This window comes from Arachis hypogaea, chromosome 10, assembly GCF_003086295.3.
Source record: "Arachis hypogaea cultivar Tifrunner chromosome 10, arahy.Tifrunner.gnm2.J5K5, whole genome shotgun sequence".
Classification (NCBI taxonomy): domain Eukaryota; kingdom Viridiplantae; phylum Streptophyta; class Magnoliopsida; order Fabales; family Fabaceae; genus Arachis; species Arachis hypogaea.
Window position 1 is genome coordinate 11,554,049 of NC_092045.1, and position 14,770 is coordinate 11,568,818.

At 31.9% G+C, this 14,770-nt stretch overlaps 1 protein-coding gene across 1 annotated transcript; it reads right to left on the reverse strand.

Moving 5' to 3' along the window:
- Positions 1-9,470: 9,470 nt before the first annotated feature.
- On the reverse strand, positions 9,471-13,724 carry LOC112715156 (phospho-2-dehydro-3-deoxyheptonate aldolase 2, chloroplastic). Its single transcript, XM_025766923.3, has 5 exons — positions 13,080-13,724; positions 11,555-11,832; positions 11,085-11,361; positions 10,748-10,993; positions 9,471-9,988 (listed from the first exon to the last, which is right to left on the reverse strand). The coding sequence occupies exons 1-5, from the start codon at positions 13,599-13,601 to the stop codon at positions 9,722-9,724; spliced, it is 1,590 nt and encodes a 529-aa protein (XP_025622708.1). The 5' UTR covers positions 13,602-13,724; the 3' UTR covers positions 9,471-9,721.
- Between the last annotated feature and the right edge of the window lie 1,046 nt (positions 13,725-14,770).

Here is a 14,770-nt window from a genome sequence, read left to right on the forward strand (position 1 = left end):
GTTGAAAATGGGAAATGTGGTGTTTGCAAATTTTGATTATGTGGTTGGAATATATAAAAATTGATTATTATAAGGAGCTTGAAAATTGAAATTAGGAACATTTTGTGAATTTAGATTTTGAAATATATTTAGTAGTGTGAAGTTTTGATTTGGAATTTGAGAGCTTGAAGTTTGATATTTTTGGGTATTTGGAGTTTGAAAAAAGTTTTGTAAGTAATTGAAAAAAGACTTGAGTTGGTTTGGATCCATTATCTCGAACAAAATATAATATCAGTGGAACTTTGATTTCGTAAACTTGAAAGAAGATGAAGAAGAGTAGAACAAAATGTGTGAGAATAGAAGTGTATGTAAGTAGTATATATAGAATAATAAAATATTAATTTATTAATAATAACGGTAACATAGTAACGGCTAGTTTTCAACGGCTAATTTTGCAACAGCTAGTTTTGCAACGACTAGTTTTGTAATATGGTTATCATTTTTATATTTTATAAATAAATAAACAACCCAACCAAAAATTATTTTGAAATGTGTAAAAGTTAAATTTATTTTTCATGTAAACAAATTTAATTAATTATAATTTAATATAACAATATACATAATATTCAATAATAATTTAATATAATTATTTATATTAATTATGATTTAAATAATTAATATAAATTATTAATTAACTAGAGATATTATTATTTAATATAATTATTTAAATATTAATTGTGGTTCGACTAATCGATTCGAATTGATTTTTAGAGTTATATATTAAGCTTTTTACTATCTATTACTTTTGATTAATACAATTTGAAGCAATATAGAGAGATGTTTTTGGATATTTTATTTAAGATTAGATGACATGACCCAATTTTTAAGTTATGAAAATGTATTTAGTTGATTTTTGGTTGTTAATATTTTCATTAAAATTTGACTAGTATTTACTTTTTTTATTTTTGATACAACTTACTAGGTGTATTTATAGTATTATGAGGTAACAAAATATGTCTCTACACGACCAGGTTATATCATATTTGGAGACCATATTATACCATTTAGCTAGGCTAAACAACCATTGGTTCAAGTTGGATGAGCTTTTGGTTAGCGCATTCATTGAGAGGTGGCGTCTTAAGACTTCATGCCTTTCATATGCCATTTGAATTCATAGTTTTGGATTCTATTATGTGATAATTAAGTTGATACTCAAAATTGTCTAAATTTTGAGATTGATAATATACCTATTTCAACTTCCTAGAAAGTAATGGAAGTTATTGTGACTATTGCTATAGGTTTTGCTATTTTTTGTTGTGAAAATTGACTTTTTTTTTGTTTATTTGGCACAATCAATTTTTAAGGACACTAGAATTGTATAAATAATTGTTGTTTTGACGTTCAAATGAGTAATGCTTTCTTATTATGAAATGTGAAGATATCTCTAGTGTAAGTCACTAATTTAAGTCACATGCACTTATAATTGTAATTTTGATTTTCTTAAGATAGAATGAAAATGAATTAATAATAATTTGCACATTCTCTCATAAAATAATAATCATGTATGAAACGATTTTGAATGTTTGGTGCGATAGATATTAAACATATTCTTGTGTATCATTAGATTGTATAATGTAATGTCTTGTTGAGTTTTTTATAATTTGCTGAAAATATTTCAAGTTTTTTTTATGTATAATCTTAGATTGCTAGTTATGATAATTTTTCTAAAAGAATAATGCTTAGTGACAGGAACATAACATGCCCTGGAAGTAGTTGATGTAATATAATTGTTTTTGGTAAATATGAGTTATCTTCCTTTGTTATAGATTTGTAGTTCATATGGTATAATTGATTTTGACAATATGTTCTTAGATTGGATGCTTAAATCTATGTTTTTAAATGTAAAGTAAATTATTTACTTTTGGTTCATTGTAAATATTAAGTAAATAATTACTCTTTCGATTTCTGATTTAATTTTGTTTGACTTTTGTAATTGAACTTGTTTGTGAACTTTTAACTAAAAATTAGAAACTTATAAAACTTTAAATTTTGTTAGTTTAGAAGTTATTAAATTTAAATATTTAAAGTTATATATTAAATTTTCGAATAATTTTTTTTTAAAATTTTAAATTTAAATTTACCGTCGGATTTACTATACATATAAACATAGCATAAATACATATAAACATAGCATAAATACAAAATACAGCATCTAAAAAAAACAAACTTCGCTTGCACAGGAAACTCCAGACGCTCAACGAGGTATCTCTCGACCTGCATCTGAAAAATAAAAGAAATATGAATAGAATGAGAACCCAGGATTCTCAACATAGTAAAGGTACCCGCATAGTTAATGTAAAAGGTCCTGGAAAAGTTAGAGGCATTCTTAGAACTTCGACACTCGGATTTCAGCTTAAAGATTCAACTAAACTAGAAATTAAGTAAGTTATCTAAGGTATTTCAAGTTCTGAATCTAACTTTAACCTAAGACTCCACTTTTTGTCTCCTCCAATCCTTTGAATCACTAGTGGAACAACCTCCCTCACACCTCCACCAAGAGAGGTCTCTCAGAAAACATACACATACAATTCAAACAAGGAAAACACAGATAGAAGTGCAATTACAGCATGTAGAACAAGTAGCAGATAAGCAGAGTTAAATAGTTAAGCAAACCAAAACAATGCACACTCAAGCAAAATAAATAAATGCATATGATGTATGCCTGTCCTATGGCTGATGAGTCTCATCTGTCAGTTATATAGCCAACTCGACATATCCTGGTAGTTAACCTTTGGACAGTCCCCCTGTGCACGCATCCCCAAGCTCAAAAATAATATCCATAGAGTCAAACTCCAAACTCAAATATAATATTTCATGGAGTCAAACTCCAAGCTCAATAATATTCCATGGAAAAATCCCAAGCTCAATTTATCCATGGGTGAGACAACCCAAGGTCAAATTCTCATATATATATATATATATATATATATATATATATGGCCATGGAGGAACCTGGAGAGTTAAAGTGTCCGGTCACATCTTGCAACAGAGGGTCAACAATTAGTATTAATGTCTTCATCATTCATCAAAAATTCATACTCAAAACTCAATTCATCCATTTTTAAATAAGTCAAACTTAAAACATAATCGTTTTCTTAATAACTCAATCAAATCATAGAATCTTTAAACCCAAATCTTTCTAAATAACCACTTCAAACAAAGCCTCCAATTTTCATAAAAATTTCGGCAGCATCTCCTCTAAAACTCGGACTTTTGCCACCCCTCAAGGGACCCAACCACCTAACCAAACACCTCTCGGTCATTCAAATCATTTCCAGTATCAAATTATTTCAAAATCAAACCAATTTCAATATTAAATCATTTTCAAAAACTAACCAACTCTAATAGCAAACCGTTTACAAAATTCATTCAGTTCATTTCTATCTTAAGGTCTTCTAGCCTAAGTTTTTAACGTGACATTAAACATTAACTATGAGAAACCAAAATCATACCTTGGCCGATTCCTCTATAAGCTTGGAACTCCTCAAAAACCTCACCTTTCACAAGCTCCAAGCTTCCAAACGTCAATTTTTCAAACTTAATCACCTGGATTTCATTCCAAACCATAAAAAAACTCCAAATTGACAAGAACATAATCTAATTCACACAATATCAATGTAATCATCATAGGGTTCACTAATTCAATGATTCACAAGGATTTATCAATTTCTTACCTTACCCACGGATCAATTGGACAAAACCCAATGTTTATCCGCTGCTAGAATTCACCTCCATCAAAATCATTCAATTTCTCAATACCTAAACTCAAAACCCACAAAATTGAGGAGAGAAATAAATGGGTGAGAAATGCAAGTTTCTTACCACTCTTTTTTAGATAGAAATGAAGATAATTTCGAGACAAATGCATGATCGCTCACGGCTCGTCAATCGGAGCTCCGGATAGAAAGTTATGCATGATTGAATTTTTTGAGGTGAGGTTAGGGTTTTAACGGGATTTTCTCTCTTCGTCAGCGTATTCCATGGGTGAAATGAAGAAGAAAGTTTTGTATGGGTGTTTTATAGGTTGGTCTTGGGTTCAGTTTGGTCCTAGTCTAACCAGTTCGATCCGTTGGCCTAATTTTGGGCCAAAATATTTAAAATTAGTGTCAAAATTTGTATTTTTAATATTTCTACTTTTCTAAACTATAAAATTTAATTTTCTAATTTTCTGAATAATAATTAATTTATTGACTAATTATTTATTAATTTTTCTGGGGTTTACATCCTACCTACCTAATTAAGAATTTTGTCCCCAAAATTCAAATTTAATTACCTGAAAATAAGTAAGGGTAGTCTTCTCTCATTTCTAACTTAAGTTCCCAGGTGTATTCCTCAATTCCAGCTTGACTCCAAGCAATCTTTACTAACGAAACTCCTTTTTCACATAGCCGCTTAACATTGGTATTATCAATTCTAACCAGAGTTACTTATCGCGTTAGATCCTCTCTCAGTTATACTGGTTTAGGTTCTAAAACGTGATTGGCATCAGAAGCATACTTTTGAAACTGCTAGGCGTGAAATACGTGTATCGATTTGAAAGATGAGGAGGTAGAGTTACCTGATACACCACCGGCCCAATCCTCTTCTAAATTTGAAACGGTCCATTTTTTGCCACTAACTCAGGTCCCATTATACTTCAGCTTCAGTGTTGACTACTTATCGGTTCTAGTTTGTTGAAGTAACCTTTATGAATACAAAACTTCCTTCTTAAAATTTGAAAGGTTTCCTCTTCAGGTCCGCAACTCTTCTGTCTGCTTTTCGTAATGAGAATCTTAACTCGAATTTGCTTGATCTCTTTTCTGTTGTCTCGGCTATCGTTTCGAGACTTAAGACACTTGATTCTCTGGGTTCATACTAACATAGAAGCGATTAACACCTTGTGCAACCTTCCTATCTTCTCAATGTACCGTCTCCAATGCCCTGTCTTCATCTTCTGACACGTCAGGCACTTGGTCGCAAGTGATGACGCACCACCTTCCTCCTCAGGTCACTAAAATGTCTGCTTTAATTCGTGGTGCATCTTAGTAACTTCAGGATGAATTCGAAAATCTTCTTTTGAGAACTTCAGGCCACAGTTTACACCTTCACTTACAACATTTGGCATGCAAATCATTCTGTTGTACCTCCAACTCCTTCTTTGTCTCCCTCGATCTTCTTCTTGATTTCCTTGTTCAACAGACTTCAACATCATTGGTAGCTTCTTAATATCTCGTTGCGTCCTCTGAACTTCAGCCTCATCATTGTTTATAATTACTATTAATTCAGTCCAACACCTCCAACCACTCTCTCAACACCCAATTTAAGACTCTAAATTCACTTAAACAATTCTTCCTCCTGAATCTGCATCTAAGCAACATTTAAAGACTTCCTGCTAAGGGCGTCCATCACCTTATTACAATGTTGCATCAGCATGCACTCTAAGCCCTTTAATGACGCATCGCAGTAACCCTCAAATTGTTCATTAGGTTCAGGTAACACTATTGTTGGTGCTATAATCAATCTCTCCTTCCGAATTTGAAAACTCTCTTCATGGTCGAGCATCCATACAAATGGTGCATTCTTTGAGTCAACTTAATCACAGGCAATATGATTAGTAAGAACTAAAGCTCCAAAACTCCTCTTGATGCCACATACTTACAAGTCTCGTCTTCCACATTCACAAAACTTGCTTCGGAACTAACGTCTTAATAGTTGCATCTAGGAGTTGTACGCGATGCAAATTTTAGCTCGAGTTTATTTTTGAAAAGATGTTAGGTTCAAAGAGATGAACGAGCAACACGAACGGTGTTCACAAGAGATCAGAAGAAAGTCTTGTATGCGGTCAAACAGAGTTGTACAAAAATAACAAAATGCACAAGAAGAGGAACTAAGGTACATTTTAAAAAGAAATTTAAATCAAGAACTTGATAGAGAGAACAAGGCATAGCGAATCAGGTAAATCTCAATGGATTTTAGAAGAATACAGTTCGCGAAGGAGAGCAACTCCATTTATAGCAAGTTATTAAGATTCAAGGATTACATGATTACACCAAGATAAGTTCAGGCTCATCTCAGAAGAGACAAGATTCATGCAATTAAGGAATAGAGTTGGGAAGATAATCAATTCATTTTTCAAGATGAAATTCAAGATAGAATTCCAATGTAAGTTGTAAAAGAAAGGCTAGATCAACTCGCAAAGATGCATCGGCATACTTTCTTTCTTGCCTGAAGCTTCCGGCTGTTGTCTTTCTTCTTTACCGACATAATTGGCGCTCCCCACAAAGAAACACTTTGTTGGAAAAATTTCTCTTCCAGTACTTCCTTCAATTAGATCCTAAGTTCTACCAATTCTAATGATGTCATCTTATACGATGCAATAAAAATTGGTCCAACTCCCAGCATTAAGTCTATCGCAAACTCACTTTCTCTCGCCATCTAACCAATTAGCAGCTAAAGGTTAAATTCGTGTCATGCCTGTTGCTCACAGTTCACCGTCACTGAATTTCAAATAATAATGCCGCGCAACTTTTAACACTTCCGATTCCTTAGATATAACTCAAATTGAATGCTCAAAATAGTTCAATCTGCTTCTGTTGCATCACTCTGATTATTATCCTCCAATAACCTAGCCATTCAGCTATGTTAACCAAATATCGCTCTGTCTCAATAACTGGAAGTCATCGGTTGATCATTCATTTGGAAATCACGATTCTCACAATTTAGTCATTCATTATGAATGAATGCTACATACCAATATTATGCAAGGCATTTAAAAATTCAGCTACTAGTTCACAATTATCTCAGGTCTGAGAATCAGATTTAGCTGCATCTCAGCCTTTTCTGTGTGGACAATTCCAAGACATATGCTCTGGTTCCTTGCATTTGTAACATACGCCTAGCCCGGTCCTGCACGAGTTGTCTTGATGATACCTTTTGCATCTTGGGTACTTTAAATTATTCAGTTGAGTACTCGCCTGTTTTTCCTTGCCAAGTCTTTGGTGGTTGTCATTCCCTTGGTCATTGTGCTGGTTCTGAAAATGTAAGGAAACATAACATTTCAATTTGAAACGCCGGCTCCTTGGTGTGATCTTCTTTCCCTTGTTCTTTGTGTAAGATTCCTGGCGATCACTCCTTGCCACTTAGGTCCTTCTAGAGGGTCACATCTTACGACAGAGGGTCAATAATTAGTCTCAATGTCATCATCATTCATAAAAAATTCATACTCAAAACTTAATTCATTCTTTTCTAAATAAATCAAACTTAAGATGTAATCGTTTTCTTAATAACTCAAAATCAAATCATAGAATCCTTAAACCCAAATTTTTCTAAATAACCACTTCAAATGAAGCCTCCAATTTTCATAAAAATTTCGGCAACATCTTCTCTAAAACTCGGACTTTTGCCGCCCCTCAAGGGACCTAACCACCAAACCAAACACCTCTCGGTCATTCAAATCATATACAGTATCAAATTATTTCAAAATCAAACCAATTCCAATATTAGATTTTTTTTAAAAACTAACCAACTCCAATAGCAAATCATTTACAAAATTTATTCAGTTCATTCCTATGTTAAGGTCTTCTAACCTAAGTTTTCACGTGACATTAAATATTAACTACAAAAATCGAAATCATACCTTGGCCGATTCCTCCTTAAGCTCAAAACTTCTCAAAAATCTCTCCTTTCACAAGCTCCAAGCTTTCAAACGTTAATTTTCAAACTTAATCACTCAGATTTTGTTCCAAACCGTCCAATTGAACTCTAAATCAACAAGAACACAATCTAATTCACACAATATCACTATAATCATCATAGGATTCACTAATTCAATGATCCACAAGGGTTTAACAGTTTCTTATTTTATCCACAGATCAATTGGACAAAACCCAGTGATTATCCGCTGCTAGAGTTCACCTAAACCATCAAAATAATTCAATTCCTCAATACTCAAACTCAAAACCCACGAAATTGAGGAGAAAAAGAACTGGGTGAGAAATGCAAGTTTCTTACCACTTTTTTCAGATAGAATTGAAGAAAATTTTGAGACGAACACATGGTCACTGACGGCTTATCAATTGGAGTTCTAAATTGAAAATTATGGACGATTGGATTTTTGTAGGTGAGATTAGGGTTTTAACAGGATTTTCTCTCTTCTTCAGTGCATTCCATGGGTGAAATGAAGAAGAAAGCTTCGTATGGGTGTTTTATAGGTTGGGCTTTGGACCCGGTCTAATCGGTTTGGCCCGTGCTAAAATCTTTGAAATTAGTATCAAAATTCATATTTTTAATATTTCTACTTCCTTAAACTATAAAATTTAATTTTCTAATTTTTTTAATAATAATTAATTTATTGGTTAATTATTTATTAATTTTTTTGGGGTTTACAACCGTCAGATTTATCGGGAGAAAAATCTGACGGTAACAAGCTCCAGAATTCGCCAATTAAAAGTTTATATCCACCGCTAAATTCACCGCTAATTAGCGGTGGACGAAAATCTTCCGATAAATCGTTACCAGCGAGGTTTTATATCATCGGATTCATTTCGCTGCTAAATCCGACGGTAAACAGATTACTGGCAATTTTTTTAGTAAATCTGACGGTATCCGGCAACTTTCTTATAGTGCATTGATCAGCGTATTGTACGCGATTAAGTTCGGCCTAGTGCCCTGATTGATCATTACTTAAAAATTCTTCAAGACCAAGTTATTTTTTCATATTTGCATTGCTCATTAATCAAAGTGGTAAAAGTAATACCATTTGATACTAAATCTTTGTTGCACACATCATCAAACAAAATTCCTGTAACTTAAGAAAAAGCAGCAAGAAACTAAGGCCACTAGCAACCAATGTCAACAACTAGTGTATTAGTAGGTAAGTGACTTGTTAAAATTTAGGGACACTTATATATCCTACTTTATAGTTTATTATGAATTTATGTGTCTATGTTTATAACTAGTTGAGAGTTTAAGTGTCTCATAAAAAAATTTACAGAAATTTATTTGTCCTATTTTACCATAACGTATTGCTAACATGATAGGGAATATACATTCTGTCCTTTAAAATAGTTATTTGACACGTAATTAATTAACATTACATGTACATAAGTTCTGTTAACTCTGAATGGAGAGTTTAACAAAGGGGCCAAAAAGTATAAGAAAATTAGTGATTAAGGGTCGTATTGTCATTTTTCAATTGATAAGGGACGAATTGTTATTTTAAATAATAGTTGGAATCGGACTGAGATTTTACTTTTTTTTATGAAAATTCCAAATATTGAATTATTCCTTTCGTAACATGTAACCACTTAATTGCCATGTGTACGAGTTAATTGTCATATCAGCAGTTTAATGTGAATAAATTTATTTTTATCAATTGAAATTTATTTTTATCAGATATAACGTTAATTCTGTTTTTTCATAGAAAAATTTACCAACGTTCAGAACATTCGTACTTAGAAATAATGGATTGTTCCTCTATGTATTCCCATAATGCACAAAATCATATATATCTTCAAAAACCACATGAAAAGCTTAGGTTGTTTCGGTAAATGACAAGCATTAACCGAAACATTATTGCTACTATATCTTAGAGGCTTTTAATTTGTAAATATAACCTCTTAGAAGAAAGAAAAAGAAAAAGAAAAAAAATCAAACAAACAGAAAGTACTTATTATAGGAGCAAATAATAATAAAAGACTAATTATTAATTGGCCTTGTTGGAGAGGAAACCATTGGTTCCAATCCTCTTCTTCCTTAGCCTGTCTGCAACTATGAAGGCAAGCTCAAGAGACTGGGATGCATTGAGCCGCGGATCGCAATGCGTGTGGTATCGCGAGCTCAGATCATCGAACGTCACCGTGTTGGATCCTCCGATGCACTCTGTCACATTCTGTCCGGTCATCTCTACATGGATGCCTCCAGCATGGCTACCTTCTTGTTCATGAACATCAAAGAATGCTCTCACCTCATTCTACAAAACATATTAACATATAAACATGACCATATTCATACATAATTACAATAAATAATTGGATTAAAAAGAAGTATATAACAAGATGCTATATTTATGGGAGGCAATAATATTGGTACTCCTATGTTTAATAATGTCATCATTTCACAATTTTTTTTTGTGTTTTTATATAAATAAATATATGAAAAAGAGTCATATTATTAAAAGAGGATGGACAATATCCATTTCCAAATAAGTAAATAATTTATATTATTTTATTGTCCTTAATAATTTTTTTTGTAATTTGCAAGGGGAAAAAAGGATAACTTATATAGACATATGTTAAATTTAGACAATATGATAATATATAAGGCTCCTTTTATTTGAAAATACATAAATTAATTTCTCATAAATTTTAGGATATATGACGCTCAATATTCTTGTATTATGTAAATGAAAAATGTAAGCGGATTATTAAAATTTATTATTTTTTATTATTAATTAATTATTAATGTTTAAAAATATAAAATAAAATATATTATTGGATTATCACTAAAACAACTAAACTAAAAACATTGAATTAATAACTAGTCAACATTAATAAATTCTGATACCCTACATTTCTGTATATAGAATCTAACATTACAGACACAGTTGCCTAGAATACTGTATAAACAAATTTATCTATCATTTAGTACTATTGCCGAAAATGAATGATAATATATATGTAAAATAAAATTGCTATTAATGAAGTAGAGCGAGATTAATGAGAGAAGTTACCAAAATTGCATCAAAGGGTCTTGTTTTGAGGCCACAGGGTGCCTTAATGGTGTTGCCATGGCAGGGATCAGAAACCCATGTGACTATTTGACCAGACCTACGAACAGCTCTAATCAAATGAGGAAGCTTGACTCTCAAATTCTCAGCACCCATTCTCACTATTATTGTTATCCTTCCTGCCTTGTTATTGGGGTTCAAGATTTCAATGAGGTTCACCAGCTCATTTGGATCCATTTTGTTGCTCACCTGTAAATATATGAATATGACATAGTTAATTAAGACATCCCATAATACCCAAAAGTGACAATAACAAATAATAGAAGGGAAGGCGTGTTACCTTGATGCCAAGAGGGTTAGCAATTCCTCTAAGGAACTCAACATGAGCACCATCAAGTTGGCGAGTACGCTCACCAACCCAGAGCAAGTGAGCAGAGCAATCATAGTATAATCCAGAAGTTGAATCCAACCTTGTCAATGATTGTTCATAAGGCAATAATAGACACTCATGTGATGTCCAGAATTCAGTAGATGTCACCTGAGGGTCGTCTAGGGTCAGCCCTGCGGCCGCCATGAAACCTAAGGCCTCGTCCACCCGGTTCGCCAGCTCATGGTACCTGTTCCACCATCAACAATATACTTTTAGTATATAAGATCACTGATTTTTGGTATATACATAACATAGTTATTGCTGCATACCAATTAACATTGCTCTAAGGACAAATTATGACATCTGATATAAAAAAAACCGAATGAGTTCCAAAGCATAGGTTATTCCAACATTGCATAGCTTAATTAATTAGTAATTACCTGTCTCCCTGCTCACTGTTCTGTGCAAAATCAAGATTCCACTCATTGATCCTCTGCATTGCAGCGTAGCCTCCGGTGGCGAAGGACCGGAGAAGGTTCAGTGTTGCTGCCGATTGGCAATAAGCCCTCACCATCCGGTGAGGGTCTGGGATTCTTGATTTCTCATCAAAGGCATCACCATTGATGTTGTCACCCTTGTAACTTGGCAGCTTCACTCCATTCACTTCTTCAAATGGGTCTGACCTTGGTTTCGCAAATTGACCCGCCATTCTTCCCACCTTAAACAATCGTTAACAATACAAAAGTTGAAATTTCAGCGGAATAAATTTTACTTAAATGTGTTTAATTTCAATGAAATTTACTTTTCTATCAATTATATGAAACAATCAATTATCATTATGTAGTGATTGGGGTACTATACATGATAATTAACAATCATTATACGATTTTTTTCATTAACATAATTCATTATTTTATAATGATTAACGTAGAATTAATCACATTATTTCAACATCAAATAACAGAACACACAAAGAAACACTAGAAAGCCAAAATCAAAAAGAAAAGTTTGGTCCCACATTGATATACACGAATCTGCTTATACCAATCATATTATAATGTGTCTAAAAATTAATTTCCTTTTTCTAAAATTGAAAAACACAATGACTATCTGATTTTGATGAAAGATGGCATATTATAATGGAATTATTGCTTCGATCTTTTTGTAAACCGAATAAAATAAATGAGAATATACTTGAAATATGCTACTTAAGTTTCATTTGGTTACATATACTACTTTAAATTAACCATATAAGTTACATAATAATTATATAAATATTTAATTTTAAGAATATATATTTTTGGTATGCTTTAATGATATAAATTTAATACCAAAAAAAGTAAATTATTGGCTGCTACTCTCCTCGCTCTATGCACTGTCTCTGCAGCCAGATTCATTCAATGTATCCTAGATTCATAACAAGTTAATGACCGAAATTCGTATTTTCTTTTTCATGTCAAAATAGTGCAAAAATGCTAATAAAACGTGTCAGAATTATGTTTTCAAATGAAAGAATAAGTGAACATCCCAAATAAAAATTTTGCTAACCGGTATCAAAATCTTTATTTTTTATGAAAACCTATATTTGGTACTCAAAAATTGTCAAATAATTTAATATATTTAATTAAATTATTATTTAACGATTTTTAATGTTTAAGTATAAATTTTACATAAATTTATTAAAATTTCAGTTTTTAAATAATAAATAGTGCGTTGGACCTTGATTTTCTTCCTTAATTTCTTTATTTATTTTTGTTAAAAGAAATAAAAATGTTATTTGTACACCAAAATCAACTATTAAAATTAGTTACAAAAATATATGTGTAGTTTAATTTATTTTCAATATATATTTATATCTTAATATAAATTTTATATTGTAACTGACTTTAACGATTAATTTTAGTGTAATTGTAATAAAAGAAAAATACCAAAAGAGAATAAGGGAGAAAAGAAAAAAAAAAAAACCTTAACAACAGGCATTTGTCCACCAAACATGAGAACAGCACCCATCTGAAGAAGCACTCTAAAAGTATCCCTTATATTGTTTGCGCTGAACTCCTTGAAGCTCTCCGCGCAGTCACCGCCTTGCAGCAAGAACGCCTTCCCCATCGCCGCCTCCGCCAGCCTCTCCTCCAGCCTCCGAGCCTCTCCCGCGAACACGATCGGCGGGAACGACTCTATCGTCTTCAGCACCGTCTCCAGCTCATTCTTGTCCGGGTATTCCGGCAGTTGAAGCGCCTTCTTTGACTTCCAGCTGTCCACATTCCACTTGGATCCGCTCTTCGTGGTTGTCACGGCGGCGGATGTGGTGGCAGCGCCTTTGGGAGCGTCGGCTGCGTGGACGGCCAAGATGCGTCTTGGTTGGTGGTGATGGTTGGTGGCAACAACGGTTTTGATTTTGGAAGAGGGTTGGTGAGATGAGAGAAAGTGTTGAGTTGTCTCATGCGACAACGAAGTTGAGAAAGTTGTTACACTTGAAAGTGCCATAATGATTAATGAAAACACAAAGACACTCACTCACTCGATGGATCGATCACTCTCCTTTTCGGGTGGAATTGAAAAATGAAGGAGCAAGTCCGAGCGAGAGAGCAGTGCGTGTGCAAAAATGAAGTTTTATAGTGGGTTTTTTATGCGTGTGCCAAAGAGAGGTAGGTGAGGTTTGGTGGAGTGAATAATAAAAAAAAAGGGGGAAGATGAGAGAAAAGTTGTTGGTTTCACTGTTATGTTATAATCTATAATAATTACTATGTTAACTTGTATAATTTTATCATTTTTTTAATAATTATGTTACTGTATATATTAAAATTTAAATATTTATATAAAATATATCTAAAATATAAAATATACATTAAAAATAATTAAAATAAATTATATAAATAAATTAAATAAGAATTAATATTATACAAATATTCTAAAATAAAATAATTTATATACATTTAATTTTATGTAAATTGAATCAACTAAATTTAATTTATAATTTTTAATACAAATTGAATAAATTAAATTTAATTTATTATATATGCTATATCAATAATAAATTAAATCTAGTTGATTTAATTTATTATTTTTGAAGTATATACATATAAATTAAATTTAGTTGATTTGATTTAGTATTAATAGAGATTATTTATTTATTTTAAACATATATGACTATCGACCTGAAGATTGTTTAGTTATTATATATAATTATTATTATTTATCAATAAAAAAGTATAATCTTTTATACTCTCAAAACTATTATTTGAACATTATTCATAATTTGTGTGACTTGTAAATGATTTTATCATACAGATCATGATCGTTTTAGAGAAGAGGTTTAGTGGTTTTCTCTCATTTTAAAAAGAAATTTATTTCTAATTACAAATTTAAATCAGTTATTTGAGATGTATTATTTTTATGTATAGGTAATTTGTTAGAAAAGAGAAGTTGGATTAATTGAATAAAATAAAATAATGAAGATTTATCTTTTAGCCACTTCTTTTTACTCTTCTGTTTTTCCTCCCAAGACCCATCATAAAATGATATTTTTATCCAAAGACTTTAAAAATGAGCACATGTCATTTTGCTAACAATCTAACATGCACAATTATATATAAGACCAAAGAAAGGGTGGCTGGAAGGGCAGGTTATGTGAATAAGTTATTAAAGGCACGTGA